General features: G+C 35.8%; 1 protein-coding gene across 2 annotated transcripts in view; it reads left to right on the forward strand.

Moving 5' to 3' along the window:
* Positions 1-246: 246 nt before the first annotated feature.
* LOC121383116 (pantothenate kinase 3-like) overlaps positions 247-23,973 on the forward strand; it is a 35,731-nt gene continuing 12,004 nt past the window's right edge. Inside the window, exons 1-4 of one of the 2 annotated variants that reach the window (XM_041512907.1) lie at positions 247-452; positions 4,735-5,087; positions 6,429-6,676; positions 8,966-9,142. In XM_041512907.1, the coding sequence (XP_041368841.1) occupies positions 389-452; positions 4,735-5,087; positions 6,429-6,676; positions 8,966-9,142 (842 nt within the window). In that variant the 5' untranslated portion in view covers positions 247-388. Of the gene's footprint in view, positions 453-4,074; positions 4,160-4,734; positions 5,088-6,428; positions 6,677-8,965; positions 9,143-23,973 lie in introns of those variants that run through there. The other variant, XM_041512908.1, reaches the window with a different exon arrangement.

Here is a 23,973-nt window from a genome sequence, read left to right on the forward strand (position 1 = left end):
ATATTCCACTTCTCATTTCTGCTGACAACTTAGTGACTTGGGTCAACTTTCGGTCAGTAAAACACTATTCACCGACTACATGTAGATTTGTGCCTGTAATTAATTAAGTTGGTTGGCTGTTTTTCCCGTCTACATACATGTACATGTAGTTTTTTCATTATTTATAGACCTTATAGTTTTCAAGGACGTATAAGTGCATGTGTCACTGTGTTATCATATGTTTGTTCTAGTTGAATGGTAACCCAGCTGTCAATACCGTTGACCTAATTTACAAGACTGACTGAATACATACTCATCCTATCAGACTGGTTATTGATGATCCGGGTCCGGGCGTAGCTGGTGTTTTCACTCAGTGTTTTCAATACCTGTCTGGTTTCTCCTCTGTGCAATGAGTATAAGTCACTCTCAACAGGTTGCATCAGAAGTCTTGACCAATGGAGTCGATTATCCTGGTAAGTAGTCTTTTTTTTACTGTAATTTCTGTGTTTGTTTTATGGATTTAAAAAAAAAAAAAAGTTGTTGGAAGCATAAAATTATAAAATTGAATCTCAACATGTATCAATTAAACATGATATTTATCATTCTGGCAGAATCCTAAAAACCAAAACCTCAAATACAATGCATGGTTTCACCCTTACAGATCATGTATATTTTAAACTATAATTAATCAGGAGTCGAAATACATGTACTGTCATCCTAACAGGTTTCAAATTTGGCCTGGAGATATTTATTTTGCATATATATTTTTTTTATGATGTTTGATCCAGCATATTTTGATTTGCTCTAGATAGTAGAATTTTTGTAGCTTACTGGATTAAATGTCCGGCAGGAATTGCAGCCAATTCTTTTTTTTATCCCACTGCTCCCTTTCCTTTTACTCTGAATTCCATCTCATTTCTTCCCGATCTGGCAACTCATCCTATCTTTCAACTTCTTTCACTGTCCACCTCTACATCCCAGTCCTTGTCTCTCCAACCGCAACAGGTATGTTGGTACACATGTAGCTTATTGGTAAAATCGTGGAACCAAAAGTTTGTTATCCATTAACATGTAAACTAATCCAAGATTTCAATGATTACTGAAAAAGAGTTTACAACAGTGCCCTAGTGTGAAATGAATATATATAATATTTTATATATATATATATATATATATATATATATATATATATATATATATATATATATATATATATATATATATATATATATAATAATTATATATATAAGAAACCTTTGCAAATCTTATATAGACCTACTTTGAACAGTATGTGACATAATTTAACTTCAGCAATTCCATGGTGTGAAATGGATATATATATATATATATATATATATATATATATATATACTACTCAAAAGAATTTAAGGGTCAGACGATATTTTCGACATTATTTTCTGAATGTCAATTATATTAGCTAGACCATAATGTCATGCATGGTATTGTTCCATTTTGACGAAAGTGGGTCTACGCAACCCATAAATGAATTAAAATCTACTGTCATTGACACTGTCGACTAGTTCTAATGGCGAAAACATGCTTACATTTCCACGTAAATTAGGGCGAAAGCCAAAGGTCTGCTAAGTGCCCATAACTAGTTTTTTCACAAAGCGCTTCATTTGCACGCTTTGCATGTGTATTCCATGTTCCCAATGCTGAATTTCCGTATAATTGGAGCTTGCGTTCGTGTACAGTGCACACTCCAAATTCGACAATGGTACGACTTCAACTGACTATCGAAGATCGAGGAAGGGCTATTGCTTGGCTTCAGGATGGCAATACGCAAAGAAATGTTCCTCTGAGACTTGGTGTCAGTCAGAGTGTCGTTGGCCGACTGTGGCAACGGTACCAAGCAACGAATTCTGTTCGAAATGTTCCATGTTCGGGAAGACCTCGAAGCACTACAAATAGAGAGGACCGCTACATCACCAATATGGCTCTACGTCAATGCACAACCACTGCACGCCGATTACGTGACAATCTGCGGACTGCGACTGGAACTCGGGTGTCTGATCAAACCATACGCAATCGTCTGAGAGCCAATAATCTATGCTGCCGTCGCCAGGCTGTTCGACCACCACTCCTACCATGTCACAGAACGGCCAGACGTCACTGGTGCACGCTTCATCTGCGGTGGCAACGTGTTCAGTGGGGTCGAGTGATGTTCAGTGATGAGTCCAGGTTTAGTCGCCAGTTCAACGACGGTCGGGTTCGTGTCTACAGACGTCCTGGGGAGCGCTTCGCTGACGTTAACATTAGACAGTGTCACCGGTTCGGTGGTGGCAGCGTCATGGTGTGGGGCGGCATCTCTATCCACCACAGGACCCCCCCCTCTATGTGGTGGATGGCAATCTGAATGGAATCCGCTATCCGGCCATTGGTTCTCCCAGGCCTTCAGCAGATTGGCGGCGGGGCAGTTCTGCAGGATGATAATGCCAGACCCCACCGCGCCAGGGTGGTAACGGACTTTCTCAGACAACAAGGTATCGCCAGGATGGATTGGCCAACATATTCGCCTGACTTGGCCCCAATAGAGCGCGCCTGGGACGAATTAGGCAGGAGAGTTCGGGATAACCATGCCCCTCCGGCCAACCTTCATGATCTGGGTCAACTTCTTATGGCAGAGTGGCAGGCCATTCCCCAAAAGTTCTTCAGACGTCTGATCAACAGCATGAGGCAACGATGTGTCGAGTGTATTCGCGCCAGGGGTGGATTCACACACTATTAAACGAATGTTCTAATGTGTAAAATCCATGTTTGACAACCTTCAACTTTGACAGCATGTCATGTGACTTTCTTGTATACAGTGACGTTTATTTGTGGTTTTTTGTAAATATGGAACAATAAATAAAACTTTTGGTGTAGTTTACATCATCAATCTAATACACTCTGAAACGTATTTGGTTATACATTTTTGACCCTTAAATTCTTTTGAGTAGTATATATATATATATATATATATATATATATATATATATATATATACCTATATAGTGTTTTACCTTATAGTGTTTTCCCTAGCTTGTTTTAGCATGGTACAGCTTCCCTAGCTTGTTTTAGCATGGTACAGCACCATGCCTCAATAGTCTAGCACCATCTTGCCTTAATCAGCACCATGCTGCCCTGAGATTAAACAAGCCTTTTTCAGTAATTAATTTTAAAATTGCCTTTATAAAACACCCAAAAAGGTATTATTAATTAATCAAATATGCCTTTTATATCTTTTGTCATTCATTTATTAAAGCAAGCACATAAATTACATTAATGTTTATTTCAATTAATGTTTGTGTATTTTTAATGAAAAACAAGTGCCCCGAAAATGGTGAAAATGCCCCCAAAGTGTTTTGCCTTGCCAAATTTCTAGGGAAATCACTTCCCTTTACAAATTTTATGTACTTCAAACAGTAACATAATTATTTAATTTCAGCAGCTGACCATGTAGTGTGCTGGTGGAAAGAATAAGGAAAAATAAATACATACATGTACATGTAGTAATAAAAGAATCATGCATTCATACATGTGTATGTGTCCATGTGAGACAAGGCTATTCCACCCTTGGGTACATAATTTGTTGTCAGGGACGAGGCTTGCCAAGTCCCTGACATCATATTATGTACCCGAGGGTGGAATAGCCTGTCCCACATGGATACATAATGGAGGATTATTTTTCTCCCATCCAGTAGATGAAAAACAAGCTCTTTGGGAAAAACGTGAAAAACCTACATTTTTTATTTTTTATCTTACAATAAAATAATCATAACCATTGAAAAGATCGCACCCAAAAATGGTTTATACTAAAAGTATAAACCAAAAATGATAGTATAATTTCATTATGACAGCAGGTTTCCTTGTTTTTATGAAATATAAAAAGCATTTTGCCGTTTATGTGACGTCACCCAATGTTAATATATAAGCTCAAACAATAGAAGTCCTGTGATCATGCAAGACCGATTTATTCTGCATAGGCTGTCTTGCATGGCTAGGGATGGGAGAACAACAAATACGGAATGCTACTAGAACCCTCATCCATATACATGTAGTTGGGTTTGAAATACATATTGCCTGGTGTTGGTTTGTAAAATAGCAGCCAAATGTCCTGCTTTTAAAAAAAATGGCTTGCTTGGGGCAAAGAGACAGGTTAAGGAGAGGGTTTGGGATGGTATGTGAATTTCAGAGACTATGTTTAAAATTCTTGTATTTACTTTGAACTGCAACATACTTTAATTTCAGCATTGCCCTGGTTTGGAATAGATATTGATGGAAAACTCACAAAGCTTGTGTACTTTGAACAGTAACATATATTACTTTCATTTCAGCAATGCCCTGGTTTGGATTGGATATTGGTGAAAAACTCACAAAGCTTGTGTACTTTGAACAGTAACATATATTACTTTCATTTCAGCAATGCCCTGGTTTGGATTGGATATTGGTGAAAAACTCACAAAGCTTGTCTACTTTGAACTGTAACATAATGCTTTCATTTCAGCAATGCCCTGGTTTGGAATGGATATTGGTGGAAAACTCACAAATCTTGTGTACTTTGAACTGTAACATAATGCTTTCATTTCAGCAATGCCCTGGTTTGGAATGGATATTGGTGGAAAACTCACAAATCTTGTGTACTTTGAACTGTAACTTATACTTTCATTTCAGCAATGCCCTGGTTTGGAATGGATATTGGTGGAACACTCACAAAGCTTGTGTACTTTGAACTGTAACATAGTTTAATTTCAGCAATGCCCTGGTTTGGAATGGATATTGGTGGGACACTCACAAAGCTTGTGTACTTTGAGCCAGCAGACATATCGGAGACCGAAGAATTGCAAGAGGTGGAGACATTACGCACCATCCGGCATTACTTGACGGGAAATGTTGCCTACGGCGACACAGGAATCCGAGATGTGCACTTGGAGATGAAGAATACAGTCCTCGGCAGTAGAAGAGGAACAATGCATTTCATTCGTTTCCCAACCAGCCAGATGTATCAGTTTATTGATCTGGCAAAATCAAAAAACTTTTCCAGTCTTTCCAGTGCAATATGTGCAACAGGGGGTGGTGCTTACAAGTTTGAAGAGGATTTTTTCAAGGTAATATATTGTAGGGCAGAACTCATACTGGAAAATGTTTTGGTTCAGCCAAATTTTTTAAGTTTTAGAGTATTTCTTTGAAAATTATCTAAATTGTGGTTAACTTAAAAGATATTAAATAATATTTTATTAGGCAATTTCTACATTTTGTAGCCATTTTGTATTGGGCTATTTCTCATTCCAACCAGTGCACCACAACTGGTATATCAAAGGCTGTGGTATGTGCTATCCTGTCTGTGGGATGGTGCATATAAAAGATCCCTTGCTGCTAATCGAATAGCGTCAACAGCGGGTTTCATCTCAATATCTGTGTGGTCCTTATAATCCATATAATGACGCCATATAATCGTGAATAAAATGTGTTGAGTGCATCATTAAATAAAACATTTCCTTCCTTGCTCTGGGTGAGCAAAACATGTCACCAAATTGTCTATTAAACTTCCAAAATTGCAGGAATCAACATATATTTTCTTTAAAATGTCAATTATTACCTGAAATTATTTCGCCAAATTAAAATAAAATTCGCCAACTGCTTTAAAAATGTGCAATTGGTGAATTTGGCGAGTGCCAGAGTTAGCCCTGCTTTCTTCGTTTGCCACTGCATCTGCGTTAGATATGTTACATGTTCATGTACCAGTTTATGTGTGTGTTTTCACACAAACATGTTCCTTCATTATGTTACAAAGTGTTTGCCACTGCATCTGCATTAGATATGTTACATGTTCATGTACCAGTTTATGTGTGTGTTTTCACACAAACATGTTCCTTCATTATGTTACAAAGTGTTTGCCACTGCATCTGCATTAGATATGTTACATGTTCATGTACCAGTTTATGTGTGTGTTTTCACACAAACATGTTCCTTCATTATGTTACAAAGTGTTTGCCACTGCATCTGCATTAGATATGTTACATGTTCATGTACCAGTTTATGTGTGTGTTTTCACACAAACATGTTCCTTCATTATGTTACAAAGTGTTTGACGGAAAAAAAACCTCAATTATTTTTTTTGGTGTATGATAGTTTTGGTGTACAGATAGGTTCATGTAAAATTAAAATCTGAAGTGTTTTAGTAATATAACAGAAATATTTTATGTCGATATTGTAAAAAAACCCAAGTCAAGATGCACATGAATCCAAATAAAACAGCAATATTTTTTCATTAGTGAAAAATCTTCTTTGCTCCAAGGAGTTTGAAACTATATTTTCTCAGTTTTGTTTATCATATGTACATAACAAAATTTATCCCTTCTAGTACAGATAGATTAACAAACTAACACACATAGAAATTTAAAATTTAGTAGCATGCCATTAAAGAGTGAGTATGGTTGGTTTTGCAGATTGTATCTCTACAACTACACAAGTATGATGAACTGGACTGTTTGTTGAAAGGCATTCACTACATAGACCGCAGCAACCCACAGTCAGAATGCTACTACTGGAAAAACCCACAGGAACACGACAAATGTGAAAAAGTACCATTTGACTTTCGAGACCCCTATCCCTATTTAGTTGTTAATATTGGATCTGGTGTTAGCATACTAGCAGTTGTCTCCCCTACAGAATATAGAAGAGTCAGTGGTACCAGGTGAGGTCCCTATACTTATTTTTAAACCAGCCTCAGTGGTGTAGTGGTTAAGTCATTGGACTTGAGGCTGGTAGGTACTGGGTTCGCTTCTCGGTACCTCCTCCACCTTAGAAAGAGTTTATTGACTCGATGGGTAGGTGTAAGGCCACTACACTGACTTCTCTCTCACCAATAAACTAAATGTCAAAATTACCAAATGTTTGACATCCTGTAGCTGACGATTACCTGTAGTAATCAATGTGTTCTAGTAGTGTCGTTAAACACAAAAAAAAAAAACCCACACAAAAAAACATCTCTCCAATAATTAACCACTAACCCATGTGCACTGTCCTGAGATGAGGTGTGCACCTAAAAATGGCATGCTTGCGTCTTACTTGGATATAAGCACGGAGATATCTATAAATGGCATGCTTGCGTCTTACTTGGATATAAGCACGGATATATCTATAAATGAAATCAACCACTTATTTTCAGCTGGGAACATTTTGTTCAATATCGCTTCGCCATTCGCTACGCAAATTTCAGAGATCAGTACGCAATTCTAAAATGTTAAATTATAGTAGTTGCTATTCAATTTCCTACTGATTAACAACCTTCATTACATTATATATGTATACTTTCAGGCTGTATTTGGAATAAACATCTGAAATTTACTTACAGAACAAGGGGTTTTTTTTGGAGGGGGGGGGGGGGGATTTTTTTTTTTTTTTTTTTTTTTACTGGGAATCTGAAAATGAGATTCTAGCAATATTTCTATAATGAAAATTGCACAAACCCAGTTATATTTCCATAACATCAGTCGTAGAAGATTGCACCTATCAACCCATGCATTTGCCCATGGCAATCAACAATGCCATGGACATTGTTGCATAGTTTTTAATTCTCTGCAACACCTTTTTTAACATGGACTACATGTATATTCAGGGCTTTTTGTTGTAGACGTTTTTCTTAATTGCAGGGTCCTGGGATTGTGCATACCCCATCCCATTTTTGTTGCATGTTTGTAAATACATGAACAAAACAGCAATATTTACCCATGATGAAGAGTTTTATCCTACTGATTAACATAGTTCAAAACCATGCATATAATTATGTCCATTCATATTATATTTGATTATTATTTGTGACAGCTCAACTAATTCTTCATTGTGTTAAATGGTAGTTTTGAATTTAACCATGTAAATAACTTACTGGGTTTTTTTTGTTGTTGTTTTTTTTTTTGTTTTTTTTAATAAAGTTTATTGACCACAGAAAAGAAAATAGTAGTGCCAGGATTGGTGCCCTGGTATCGCTACTTTACAATCATTTAATATGTATATGTGTATGTGTATGTGTATGTGTAATTGTATGTGTATGTGTATGTGTATGTGTATATGTATATGTATATGTATGTATGTATATGTATGTGTATACACACACACACACACACACACACACACACACTCAAGCAGTCAGACCTTGTTACATTTACACCATCCGACTACAAATTTTTGGGAACAAAAACATATCAGTGTTATTCTGTTCGTTAAACCAGAATTCACACCTTCTGACACCAACAGAGCAAATTAGGAACAAACGTGCATCCAATGTCTGAAAACACATCTTTACAACAACATTACATAATCAGGTTGGTAGTACACACACAGCCACTTAGAATCCTTTATCTTGTAGTTAGCCGACGGTGTCACATACTGTCCGAGCTACTGATATCTGCTAAATCTGTAGAGGTGTATTGCTTTTGAAAATAAGCCTTTAGTCAACCAATTAAGGATTAACTTCGCACAATCAAATATTCTATTTTCATGATATTTTGTAAACGAAACAGGTACCAATGGTAGCTGTCTTTAACCAAGGAATGATTAGACTGATGGGGAATGCACCTTGTTTAATATAATTAATGATTTTTTTTAAAACACATTTAATATATGTACGTGTATTTGTTGTTTTTATGAATGATTGCAATGCATTAATTATTTAAATGCTATTCAGTCATCAGATAATATTAATTAGTATTTGTTGGTACGTCATTTTGGCAAAGGAGATAACTCATGACAATTCGATAAGCTAGAAATAAAGATAAGAAAGGAGAGAAAGAAAGAAAGATTGCAGCAAAGAAAAAGTAAATTAATTTAGACAGTAAATTTCGAAATAGAAAATAGTACATCTATCATTATTATTATCATCATCACTTATAAATAATTTTGGCACTGTTCTATTTGGGCATCTGTTCATGTATCAAAATAGACTTTAAAACAATGTTAATATTTGTAATTTGTTTTGTTCTTTCAGTTTGGGAGGAGGGACCTTTCTAGGACTGTGCTGTTTGTTAACTGGTTGTGAGACCTTTGAAGAGGCGATCGAGCTGGCTTCAACGGGAGATTCAACAAGTATTGATAAACTAGTGCGAGACATTTATGGGGGAGACTATGAGAAGTTCAATTTGAAAGGACACACTGTGGCCAGCAGGTATGATGTGTTATTGTTTCCCAAGAATTGTTGTTTTTTTCTCTTACAAGGCAAAGTTAATACAGGTCCTGTAAATCATTGAATTTGCAAATGTCATTTTGCAGATCTGGAAAATCATGTAATTTTTTATTGAATCACGGAAAGATATGGAAAGTGATATTGTGTTGATAATTCAGGGCTCAAACTTAAGAAAATCTGCTACGGCATCATCCATATTCTCGACTATCACAAACCATTTATTTCGACAAGTTAAAGTATTGGTGGACAAGTACATGTAGATTTTTAGATGCGTTTGTCCAGTGGACTAGTGAAACATTCTGCTTATTTCTATCACTGTGTACCCCATTTAAATTTGCACACACAAAGATGGAAAATGATGTAGAAAAATATCCTGGAAGAAAGATGTGGAAAATATCTTCAAAAGTCATGTCCATAAATATTATTTGTATGCTGAAATATCTCGAAAGTTGAAATTAAGATTAGTTTAATTTGCACGTCTTAAAATTGAAAATGACTACCTCAAAATAAATTTTAATAAACACAGTTGTGATAAAAGCAAAAAGTATATGTAAACTAATATAATTATATTAGATAATTTTCAGGGTCACTTTAGAATATGCCTCTGTGAAAATGTGCCATTATGTACATGTACCTTCATGTACATATGTACCAGTTACGCACATTAAAGATATGTAGGCAACACTGTGATTCACGCTCAAAGACAGATGGGCACGTACATCATTACTATACTAATGTGCCTCCAGTTATATCCAAATGAAAGAAGCACCTCATTTAGCTTCAGGTGTAACATTCTTGATGAGAAATCATTTTGAAAAAGTGACTTGAGAATACAAGAAAATGTCAAATATACAGTGTCATCTTTGGATATATACCATGCAAACCGACAGCCATTGAATATCAAATACTCTCACACACTTCACTGCTTCCTGTAGTTTGTCATGTTGACCATCCTGTTGCCATGATCAGCAATAATGCAGTTTACCATTAAAACAAAGTATATATGTATGTACATGTATATATATCCAAAATCAGAACAAAAAAAACAAGCAAAAAAGAAAAAAACAAGAACAAAAAACAAGAAACAAAAACACACAAAACAAATGAAAACAAATAAAAACAAAAACAAACGTTTGTTTGCTTATTGACACCACTGAAGCGTGGTGTGCATGGTGAGGTGAGGATCACATCATGGTGGGTTCGACTCCGCAATCAGTCACTGTGATGGATCTCGGTTACTGCGTGGGCTTCACTCCAGGCTCTTGGGCTACACGGAAAGCTTTGCGCAATATGAAGCTGGACCATCCCTTATTTGGGATGGTGATACAAAAATGTGTCTTTTTATCTCTTGCCAATAAAGACATTGTATTTCGTTGGGTGCCCAGCCATGTTGGCATCAGGGGTAATGAAAAGGCAGATTCAGCTGCCAAGTTTGCTTTGAATTTACCTCATGCCAGGGTTGGTGTGCCTTATACTGATTTTAAATTAGTATTAACCATATATCTTTTTGACGTGGCAAAAAAAACAAAAAAAAACATGATTGAGATGGTGCGGTTGTAAACAGGCTTCATGCCATCAAGCTGGTCTTGGGAGAGTGGCAGTCCTCCTATAGACAGTGCAGGAAAGATGAAATAGTCTTGTGTCGTGCTCGCATCGGTCATACATATTTGACCCATTCATTTATCTTGAAGAAAGATCCTCCACCTCAGTGTGACCACTGTCAGTGTACTCTGACGGTACGCCACATTTTGGTGGAGTGTAAGCAATTGTCAGCAACTCGAAAAGATTTATTTGGACAAAGAAATGTGGTGGAATCATTTCGATTCCATCCAGAACTTTTATTGCAGTTTTTATGTGACACTGACATTTATTCTAAATTTTAATTTAATTTTAATTTCAAGTTAAAGGAAGAAAGTCTTGGGGAGGAGGGGGGTTAAATCATCATGTTCACGTGTTCCGGCGAAAGTTGCTACCTTTTCTTGCTGACGAGGTTTCTAACCCTGGTAAAATCTCAACCGGTTGTTATAAAATAAAAATTTATTGGTGAAATGCAAGTTGAAAATAGAATACTCAATTACCCGACTCGACTTTATCCTTCATCAAATAAATTTAAGATAAATGAACACAAAATTGATTTAACTATTTTTATTGTAGGTTATAATGTATATTATGTATTTATGCAAAATGGTAGAGCCGTATAAACATTACATTTCGCAGATCCAACCACAAATAATACAGTTGAAATTTGTCGTTACCATTTTTATAGATACCATTTGGGTCACTTCGGCAATTTTTGTAGCATAAGGTATGTGTATGTTTGTTTATAATTGATTACCAGAAATTGTAATCGATTAGTTGGAATTTGGATTTTACCAACAAATCTTCAATTATTCCAATTAATCGGACCACCACTAGCGATGACACAACCGAAGTCGTCTTGGTAGAGGCTGGAGTAGGGGTGGTGGACAGTTCCAACATTGCATCTTGATCCTAGCAGCCTTGGCTGGTTCGATCCTCTTTGCTGGCTTGGTATAGGCTGGGGGCCAGCGGCGCAGAAGGAGCCGCCACTGGCAGTTGACCTGCCAGCTTAACCCCCCTCCCCCCTCCCCCCCCGTGCCACCCCAGGTGTACATGTCCTCTTCCTGATCGTCTTCTTCCTCGTCACTGTGTCGCCATACATCAAAGTCACGGTCTTCCGTGATGCAGAACTAATAACGCACCAAACTAATCAATACCCCCAGTGGGGGGGGGGGGGGGGGGGGGGGTTTAAATCGGGAGCACCTGACAAGACGTCTAGCTTCATCGCTGTATGACTTGGTAGTGACATATTTTGGACAGAATCCCCAAATTTCTTCTTTTCTTTTTTTTTCTTTATGACATTCATTTTGAATAAAGTATCAAATAAAGAATATTTTTAATTGTTTTGTATGAAATAAATCAATAAATTATAATATAGCAGATGCAGATTCAGAAGTTTGTGAAGGGAGGAGGTAAGTGGGATGCTGGGCATGGTAATAGGTGCTTGAATGGACTGTTATTATTTTTTCTGACAGCGAAAAAAGGGGGTGCATGACCCTCGGCACCCCCACTCCTGGATCCGCACCTGAATAGAAAACCTTGTGCCCAAATAAGGTACAGCATTGAACAATGTACAATGTTATTGATGTACATGACATAACATTACATAACATTACATATTAGTTAAATGGTTTATGTGCAGCTATTGTATAAAAAGGCATATTATTAATCCCATGTTAACGAACATCAAATTTAAGCCAATTTTTTCAATTCTCATTTCTTAAAATCAATATCTTAAACATTGTTCAGAAATTTACTGTATGGATGTATGTGAAAAGTTAGAAGTACATTGTATACGCATATGATCATTACTGTTGTTAATACACTATCTCAAATTTAAAGATTTGATATGAGTTTTATGAAAATATTATGGGAAACGTATGCCTATGGTGGGAGGTTCATACATTCCTATGCACTATCTGTATTTTAAAAATTATTTGTTATCACACGAAAGGTTCAGGTATAGAGACTGATACTGTGGAATGAATCACTTTTATTTGTGGTGGTAAAATATTCAAGTAATTCGTGGATCGGTGCAGTCAACTAGTAATATGAAGTTATGGTACTATCTTTTAAATCAACAAATGTAAATTCCCAACGAAATGTGTATTTTAAGGAAATCACAAAAATTAAAGTTCACAAAAATAAAGGATTTCAAAATTTTCATGGTATGTTTCCTCTTGTAGCTGCTGATCAGGTATTGGCAGGAAACCAATAAACCAGAGAAATGAGAGGTCATACACTAACATCTCAAGCACTCCAGCATTTAATCTGTTTGTAATTAATTAGTTTTATAGAACAGAAATACAGAAACCTTCAACAAAGACTTGATTAAAATAAAAACTCGAATGACAGTGGCATTTTTATTTCTGTGGTCCAAGGTGACAATTTCTTAAGTTACTTAAAAGAATTTAAATGTTGATAGTTTGATGAGTGGTTACAGTGCTTCTCATGTGTTCACAACGTTGAGCAGTGGGTGATGATCACCGGGATTAGTACCTGTACTCATACTGGGACATGTTGCTATGGTTTAATAGATCACATGAACTACAGTTGTTGTTGTACTGTCTGACATGTGGATGCTCATCGGTTGCCACATGGAATCCTTCACGAATGTTTATAGCTTAAAAGGTTGGTGTAGTCTAACATGTGGATGCTCATCGGTTGCCACATGGAATCCTTCACAAATGTTTATAGGTTAAAAGGTTGGTGTAGTCTAACATGTGGATGCTCATCGGTTGCCACATGGAATCCATCACAAATGTTTCTAGGTTAAAAGGTTGGTGTACTGTCTAACATGTGGATGCTCATCAGTTGTCACGTGGAATCCTTCACAAATGTTTATAGGTTTAAAGGTCCAAAGCACAACAATTCAATCAATTAGAATCAGATCAGGTCATAGGTTTTAATGTGAACATTCAGAACAAGCTGTTGTAGCACACGCCTGTCATGGGCGCAGGTATCAACTTTCATCGGCTCCTCCGTCCAGGACAGAAAACGGTTTGGGGTGGGTGGAAGAGGTGGTCGCCCACACTGGCATGTGCAAGGAGCACAAGCAGCCCGACCAGGGTCGGAAGCGGACGAGGGTTGGTTTTGGTGCTAATGTCCTGCAGGATTGAAGTCAAATAGAAAGTGTTTTAATTTCTTGAAAGTAATTTTGACGAATATATTGTAATTTAGAAAGGTTCGTCGGAACTGAAAATGGAAGAATAGGGTACACTCCTTGAACATAATAAAGCATGCTGCAGACATGCAACTTACAGCATTCAACTTTGGCCAGGAAGTGAATATTTATTTTTGCTGATCATAAATAATGAATTGCTACCCGTATCAATACCCATTGTTGAAATGCAAGCGAGACCCAAAGGTAACCGTAAAATTACTTGGCAAGTCAGTCTAGCTTGATTGTCGACGAACAGGTATTGGATCAAAGTCTGAAACACAAAGGGAACAAAATGTTTGACAAATATGCTGACAATCAGACATGTACATGTATTTGATCGCTACAAGTCTCTGTTAACCACACTATGCAAAAGAAGTAAATGCACAAGTTAGAGATAAACAAACTTGTGAAAAGGGTGCCAATGCCTCATAATTTGTTGAACAGAAAGTAATTTTAAATTAGCTAATTTCCGCTTTGAATTTTTTTTTTAGATTCTGCCTTGAATACAAAATTGGTGGGGGTTTGAGTAGGTTTCAGAGGACAGTGCAGTGTACAGTAGTCAGGGCTCACACTGGAACAAATTTTTGTTCAGCCAATTTTCTGAAATTAAGAGTATTTCCTTAAAATTTATTAAAAAGTGGTTAATTTGAGGAATATTGTATTAGCCAATGACTAAATGTTTTAGCCATTTTGTATAAAAATTAGCAATTGGCTAATTTGGCACTGTACAGGGTGAGCCCTGGTAGTAACTCTGAGTTAAATGTTGAACAACCAAAGACCAATAACAAGGAATCTGATGTCTGAATAGAAATTCATGCAATTCACTGATCAAAACTATCTGACTAAATAGTGTTGTACATATTAGTAAGACACTGATGTCTTGTTGGTTTTTGCAGAAACTGAAAGGTCCAGTGGTCCAGTATGTAATGTTCGCAGATGACACTTTTGGTAGACCATGGTTTATGATATCCTGCCTGTGGGATGGTGCTTATAAAAGATATATATATAGTACCTATTTTTTTATTTTAACAGTTCATGTTTTTCACTTAAAAACCATGCATTACAATCATTGTTGGATTTTCAAACAGACAAAATGGCGGCATTCCTTTGTCTGATAAATTCTCTTTATTTATGTTAATGCATGTGCATAGACATTTCATTTAGTGAATACAACTATACTAAAAGTTCAAACTAGTGCTGATTATAGTTATTTTGTCACACAAAGGTTTGGTGGTGTTGTTTACATTTAAATATTATTAATTAGTAGTAATTAATTAAAATATACTTGTGGTTTCCCTCTGTTACCAACACACAAGATTTATCTTAATTTTTTTAAGTCACGGCAAATTTTAAACTTTTTAAATCCATATGATCAATTAATAGCTTGGAAGTATTAGTAAGTTATAATTTTTAATTATATAATTTTGATCATTGTGACCTGTCCCTCCATTTCCGGTAATACCGTAATGGAGGAACATTTGTGCCATTGTACATTAAAACAGTTTATGTGATAAAACCAACTTGACAAGCATCATATATATATATATATATATATATATATATATATATATATATATATATATTTATTTATTTATTTTGATTAAATGAACTAAAATAAGTTATGTAATGTTCATCAACTTCTGCAATTCACAAACACTGGAAGTCTTTAGATATCACCTTACAAAGGGATTACATAGCTCCACTAATTGGGGCAATAAAATGTCTATAGGAGAATGGGAGTTGTCACCTGATCAGTTTGTACCTGTCTTATCAAAAGGATGTATATCTCTACTTCTGGCAGACTGGGAGTAATTAATTTACTTCACACTGCTAATTAAAAGCCCAAGGGAAATGGGGGCAGTTGTAATGACTGACATTTTAAACGGTAACATAAAAAATATTTGTTAGCTTTTATGTTTGCTTAATACACGTACCGTATTAATTTTTATAAGCCCAATCATTGCATGTTAATATCATTTACATTAAACTTTTCGAAAGTCAGAATACCTATTGTTTGTTCAGAAAAATAAAGATGCTACAGAGAATACCAAAAGAAAAACCTAGTGTCATCATATTTTTTACAAAATGCACAATTAAAATGGATGTTTTCATTTATTCACCAGTTATCTCCAGATACATACATGTTGTAATAGTTCATGTACTGAACAAATCAGTCTGACTGATGTTTTATTAAAGTTGATCATCCCAGCTTTAATATCCTCAACATGTACATACAAATCGAGGGGTTAGTGCAAGAACCCATTATATGGTAAATTATACACAAATTAGTTAATCACCATGTCAGCATCATGGGAAGGTGTACTATCATTTCACAATGTCTCATTCAAACCAATAATTTATTTATGCTTTTATAGAACAGACCCCAAACCAATTATCTTTTATGTCCATATCCACAAAAGGCAAAAACCATATTTTTAGCACTACCTTATTCTGTCTCTAGAATTTTGTAGTATCACCCATAACTGACAGACATAACGCGTTAGCTTATAACACTGGATTGTGGTGGGCTGTAAACTGTCTGAGAAGATTGAATCCTAGGTGCCATACCGCATGACAGGCTAATGACATATGCTAGCTCTAAGTGTTTACATCCTGCGAATGTGTTTTATGTAAACTATCTCTGGCTGGGTGTTTTGGCTTGCAAAGAAATAACAACTCTGGCTGAGGTAGCTAGAATTGACTGTTTACGCATCACGATGACCGGTCCGTTTGTGATAATCTGAGATGGACTGCAGACAATGGGGGGGCATGGGGGCTGGGGGGGGGGGGGCTGGAAGTGTTTAGTTCTTAGACATCTGGAATGTGGTAAAATGTGTGTGTTGTTAACTAGTTGCTGAATAATTGCCGGTTATGTAAATAGTTTAATAAGAAGTGCTTGCAGAGAAAATATTAACTGAACAGAGACAGAGAAACTAGTTAAACAGGAAAGCTGTTTTCCCTTATTTTAGTCTGAATAGTTACTATGTGTATTAGAGGAAAAAAATAATATAATTAAATTAATTTTCCGGGGGCAGAACGTAGCCCAGTAGTAAAGTGCTGGTCTGGTGTTGGTCAGTCTAGGATTGATCCCTGTTAGTGTAATCATTGGACTATTTCTCGTTCAAGCCAGTGCTTCACAACTGGTGTTACAGACCATGATATGTAGGCCTACTATCCTGTCTGTGGGATGATGCATATATTAAAGATCCCTTGGTGCTAATAAAAAAATAGTTGCCCATAGTTTCTTCTCTAAAATATATTTGTGATCATTAATCACATGTCTGACACCAAATACCTGTAGTTGTGTTGAGTGTGTCATTAAATATAAAATTCCTTTCTTTCTTTCTTTTTTTAAACATGGCTCCCATATGCAACATCCTTAGTTAAAAATTATGATCTAGCTATGTCTATATTTTGTAGACAATTTGAATATTATATAAAAAATAAATTTAAATTGCAATTTAAAATGAAAATGCCTGGGAATTGTTTATTGTAAAAAGGATACCGGGGCAAAGATGATAAATGTTTTATGACCATACGCAATAAAATATTTTAATTTACTTAGCATAGAGGGAAATTAGTTTATATTATTTCAAAGGCATCATCACAGGATTGTAACTTTTCTAGTCATTATATATTTTATAGACATTATATAATATATGACATATAGTTGAACATGAATTAGTAGATACAGGTCAAGTATTTTTCTTTAAATCGGAGTCCGTTCATGGTAGTTCATATTATAACTAATTGGTTAGAAGAAGCAACCCCCTTTATATAAATGGCATAAAATAAATATGCATACTACTAATAAATATTGTTCATTGTAGTAATTGAAATGTATGCACATTCATATTTTCTGGGCTAAAATATCTAGATATTACTACATTAACTGGAATAATTGTAGCATTTCAGATGTTCCAATGATGAGATATCTCTGGTCATTATAACAAAGTGGTTACTGCTATAGTGTGTTTAAATAAAATGTGTGTGTACATGTATATCATTCTATGAGCGCATTAGACAGACATTATACTTAATCACGCACTAGATCAGTGCTGACGACGAATGCATTAAACTGTATTTAGATATGTTTTACACCTGGCCAATGGGGGAAATGCATATAAATGATACATTGTCGCTCTTTTGTATCTTTATGCTAAATATGAACAGTATACATCTCGGCATTAGCATCCGGGTTTTGGTTTTGTCTCCGGGTTACTTTTGGGCTCCGGGCTGTAAAGTTGTCGACCGGTCTGGTCTGGCACCATTGGTTTCTCCACCCTCCGACTCGCTATCCGTTTTTTCTTAAGTATCACTGTTGTAAGTAAATGTGTGTCTTTGTTCATTTACTAACAGCTCAAATTGATACGGCAAAACTTTTGCGAACGAACACTCTGTGCAAGTCTTAGATTCTTTATGAATGGTACGGACTAATGCTTTTAAGTGTAAGGCTTCAGATCAAGCGACGCATCTCTGATGTCACGGACCTCGTGATTGCCCTGCTCATTAAAGATCGGCAATTTCCACTAAGAGTTCATATCTCAGGGTTTTTTACGGAGATATTTTAAGTAATTAATTTTTTTTTTTTTTTTTTTTTAGCTGATTCAATTTATAATTAATTGTACATGGTTGGTGCCAAATATAGGTCACGTGACATGTTTCCTTTAAGGATTTAAAAAAACATGGAACAATTCACTAGCCATATATATATATATGTATGTATGTATGTATGTATGTATGTATGTATGTATGTATATATGTATGTATATATGTGTATATATATATATATATATATATATATATATATATATATACATATTAGGGTAGCCAGGATTGTTTATTGGGGGTGGAGTGGAGATAGAGGGTACTGCTTTTACACATTTTATGGGGTGACATGCATTATAAAAGTTGGTATTGTGAAAAAAGAGGTATATTCGAGAAGGCAAGGTCCTCTTGTGCCCAATCCCTGGCTACCCGGATACGCCAGTGCATATATGTGCAATTTAAAGTATATCAATCAATAGATTTTGGTTTCAACACAGGTACCTTTAGTAGTATTACTTGCATGGACAGTAGAATTGTGGTAATTATTTGCTAATGTCATATTATTTTAGTAAGTTTTAATCACATATAACTTCTAAACATTGTTTTAGTAACATCTGACCCATGTTGCATGCAAACATCTTACACACACTGAGATTTTTGTGCATTTTTGTAAAACCTACGAAAATGCGCATTCTGCTAGGAATCATTACACGTTGATTGTAAATATATTTGTCATTTTATTCTCTCTAAATTGCTGTTTAAATCATTAAGTTGAAGAACATAATTTTGTTTTAGAACATGTTAAAACGTAGACACTTTAGAACGAGTAAAAACTTTAAAAAAAAAAATGCTGAATATAGTTACTGGCCCTGTATTCATTTTGTTTCGTTAAATTACTGTGTATTAAAAATCATTAAACGTATTAACTTATCTTAACGGTTGATTATTAATTCAGTCAGTAGCTCAACACTACAGGTGGTGCAGTTTACTCTGATAGCTTACATTTCGTGTTTAATTAGTGTAATAAATATATCTGTTATAACTGGTATGATAGCTTAAATTTCATGTAATAATTAGTATAACAAATATTTCTGTTATAACTGGTTTTAAGGCTTTGCTTTGTTTGACAAATTGTTTTTCTAAAGTTGTTAAGAGCTTCTAACAACCTGCTACAATACCAGGGAGCACAATTTACCATCTCAGTGTAGGATAAGGTTACTGTGCACACAGCTGGAAACACCCATGACCCTTTCCAGTGTCTGCCATCCAAAGATAATGTGTTATTGTTTACAATTACTTCCTGCCGCCAGTACATTTTAAAAGTATTAACAACACAGATCCAATTAGGTGTCTCAGAAGCTGCTGCGAAATTAAACCTTTACTGTATGCCACTTGGACTGGCTGCAAGATAACATTATTCTTGACTTGAGATTCACACAATTTGTCACATATGCTGGACTGTAAGAAAAACTTTTTATAAAATAGCTTGCTCTTGCATGCTGGTTGGAGCTGTTTGTGTTCAAGTTTCAGGAGCCAGAATAAATTAAAGAGTTCTTCATCTAATTACATCATGATTTATTATTATTAGCAGACAAAACTTTTAAGGTTTATACTAAAACAAATAAGGGACAACCTAGTAAATTTCCAGTAGTAAGAATCTCATGGTAGTACAAACTCAACTCCGTTACATGTTCAAAATTCAAGAAAATAAATCTTCTAATTTGTAAAAAAGTTCTAAGTAATTGATTACCTTGAAGCAAATTTAGTTAGGATATCAAGTTGCTACCATGAACTGATCTTAATGGATGTACTAGTGATGTAAGGAATGTTTTTTTCTTGCAAAGAGAAAAAAAGTGGCGGTATGGCTTACTGTTGTTTCTTATAAGAGTACAAACAGGCACATTTTAACTTTTATATTATTAAAAAATGGAACAGTTTTTTAAGTGCATGGTAGTGGGCAGGGGGTCTTATTGTGAAGTCATCATTATTTCATGGGAAATGGCATGTTTTAATTTTGAACAATGTTGAGTTCATAATAAATTTTATAACGGAGGTGAGGATATTTTGCATGCTATATCTTGTTTGGGATACATCTTTTCAGTTTATGAAAACAAAATGTCTGATATGTTTTAAAAACACGAGCCATTATTATAAGGTGGAACACAGTTCTCCAGATTAATAATAACACAAGTATCTCACTTTCTTTGAATATTGAAGTTGATTATGTTCAAGAATAGCTCATCATCTCTTGTACTGCATATTGTATAATCATGGCTACTATCAGATGTCTTTGATCTTTGAAACACTAATTCAAAACAGCGAACAACCTTATTAAACAACAACACAAGAACATCAAAATCCGGTAAATGATAGAACATGTGAACTTTTAACAAACTAAATTTAACAAGAACATATTGAATTCAGCAACATGTAACAAGCAAATTTTATAAACAGTCAATCCTCTCGTGAACCGCTTTCCAAATGTTTTTCGGCACTTGGTAGACGTCCCGTCTTGAGCTTATTTTCTCTATGGAATCCAGGAGGGTAATCACGTTTTCATAACTATACCAAATCTTATCTTCTCATTGTGGCCATATAAACCTGTTTTCCCCGATACTCTGCATAGTTGTCACCTCAATTCCATCTGCATCAGCTTGCAGCATCCGTCCTGGGTACAGCTTTCTGTCATAAGAAACGATGACCAGTTGTCCCTTTATTTCTGAGGGACTGACATCAGGATTCAAAGATTTCAATAGCATACAGTTAATTTGCACACTAGTTGTGGAACTAAGCTGACTGCAGTGTTGTGAGACTGGATTTACTGATTTACTGAAACAAGAGCACAGTTCTGGCAGTTGGCAATAGCAAGATAATATCCTTGTGGTGATCTGTGCTTCTTCATTTGTAAAAGCCTGGTGCATTTGCATGGTTTGCATAACTGGTTTTATAGTTGGTGGAATAAGTGCATCGCATTCAGCTAACTCTGATTCAGGTACGTAGAATAACTTTGTTGAAAGCCTTTCGGTTTCAAGAATGTGAAAAAAAGACTGCATCAGGAATATCCTTTCCAATAAGGACTTTGGCATCTGCTGTCCTCTTTAGCAGTGCTCCAACACCATCCGGGGCACCTTTACCATGGCCGGCCTCCCAGAAGTTCCAAGTTACATCGTGGAAATCTAATTTGAAAGGCACAGTTGACATAAGCATGAAGTTCGATATTGAGTTGTGGGCCCATCGCTTTGAAAGTGGACGTGGCACACATCTTTATGATGCATCTTTAAATATTGCAACACTGGATGCAGGTAACCCCATATGGCAGCCGGATCATGTCGCATGGAATCGGATATAGTGCAAAATGGTGTACACATGTTCTTTGTGTACAATACACCAGTATGAAGAGTGACTTGCTTGTGTGAAGCACCAAAATGAGCTGACTGGATTTCTGTAGCGTGCTTGCACAAATAGTTATCTGCAAAGTCAATGTGAAGAAGCACATGGCCTGTTGGTAGATTCTTCTTCAACAGTGAACTGGTCTCATACTGATGTCTGACATTGAAAACATGTTTACAGAATTTGGTAAGTTGCTGATTTAGAGAAATGAATGCATCAGAAATAGTGCCTTCCCGTTTCGTTTTAACAGTCTTTTTCACTTGCTTTACTGTTCCACTTGAATCTGTATACGTGCTGCTTTCCACAGTCCATTCCATCCAAGTGATATGCTCTTGAGGGTTTATACCATCCGGTACCTTCAGAGCATTTGCTTTGCAAGTCTGGCACTGTCTATACATACAGTCCCTATATTTTTCATCACATGTTATTTTCATAGGTAGATTGTTTATATCTTTCATGTCATCGGTGAAAAGGCTTTTGGACATAAGACTGTTATGTAGAAGCTTGATGTTTTCATGTAACTTACAAAGACAGGTATCTCTGTCTCTTGAAGTAGGTGTCACTATCCAGAATGGTTTCATCTTACGAAAAGATGACAGTGATATTTTCAAGTATGGGGTCTCAAAAAGACATTTTGAGTGAAGACGCTTGACCATATCAAGAAGAATTCGCTTTTGTTTTTTCACTTTGTGTAACATAATTGTGTCTTTTTTTTCCCGCTGTCATCCTTCTGTTGTCATCTCTCTGGTAAAATCTTTGTACACTCTGCATTACAGTGTTCCCCAATCGACTTTTCCTCTTTAGTTTTCCTCTTTGTGAGTTTTTCATCTGTTTCTGTGTTAATAAAACTTCATGTGCTACACATTTCTTCAGCCTGTATTTATTCACAATTTTTCCAGATATCAGATTTGCTACTGTTCTACGATCTTCATGTTTACTAAGCTTTAATTTTTCCCTCAGTTCATGTACAATGCTAAACTGGGTTAGCAGCTCCCTATGAGCAATTGGAGGTATCTTATTTTCTCTAATAATTTTATCTACTCTACTCCTTGGACTGTTTGTTACTGTATCATTTTCTCCTGTGATGGGTTTGGTTTTTTTTTTTTTTTAGTCTGTGTAATTGTTTCCTGTATTTTTCTGTGAGGGCTTTTTGTTTTTTAAATTCAAATTTAATTTTTACTAGATCTCTATATGCTTTCGCTCTATCCCTACGGACTCGACTTCCATCTAAATGTGTCCTAGCAATTACATTGTCATGAGGAGACTCTGGTGGTGAGCTGGCCACAATAAATGCTGTCACTTTCATTTGGTGCAGTTTTTTTGCTTTGTGAAGGTGATAAGCATTCCTCCATTTCTTTCGTTGTTCTTTTTTATCCCTCTCTGTCAAGTCATTTATTGTTTTCACTTTCTTTTGTTCAGTTCTCTTCTTCCATCTTTCTCTTTCCTTATTCAAATATTCAGCATGTTTTTCTTCGTTATTTTGTATTTTTTGACGATATCGCCTCATTCTCTCCTTGGCTGAGAGTGGCATTGTTTAATGTTGTCACACAGAATGGGCCTAAAATATTTACGTTTTCTCATTACAAGGTCTGTAAAATGTTTATTTAGTAGATAGTACCTATTCTAAAATAACTGGTATAGTAACAAAATTATTCTGGGTACACAAATTGTCTAAATTATGGTAGGCGAAGCTTGAAAACAAGAAGCACAACAGACGCTTAGTTCGTGGTGAGTTGTCAGGACTCGTCCTGCACTAATTGTTCCTTTAGTGCAGTACAGCATATTTTCAGGTCAGCAATGTCAGGGCTCGAAACGGCCTGTGGCCAGGTTGCCAAATGCGACCAAAGTCCCGTTTGGGCGACTTAAATATTAAAAAATAATGGCATTAGTCGCCCAAATAATATTATTTGGGCGATCTTTTCTCTGTAATATATGAGCCACTATTAATAATTGTATGGCATTTTGGTTCGCAAAACTGAACGTATATCGGCTTACCGTAATTTGCCAACATTCATTTATATTAATTATAAACATTGATGTTGTAGACCGAATGCAGTTAGGTGTAATTTTTATAAAACAAAGACATTCGGATCCAGTTCATAACCATTCAGAAAATCTCGGGCAGAACATTCAC

The sequence above is a fragment of the Gigantopelta aegis genome, chromosome 10, assembly GCF_016097555.1.
Source record: "Gigantopelta aegis isolate Gae_Host chromosome 10, Gae_host_genome, whole genome shotgun sequence".
Classification (NCBI taxonomy): Eukaryota; Metazoa; Mollusca; class Gastropoda; order Neomphalida; family Peltospiridae; genus Gigantopelta; species Gigantopelta aegis.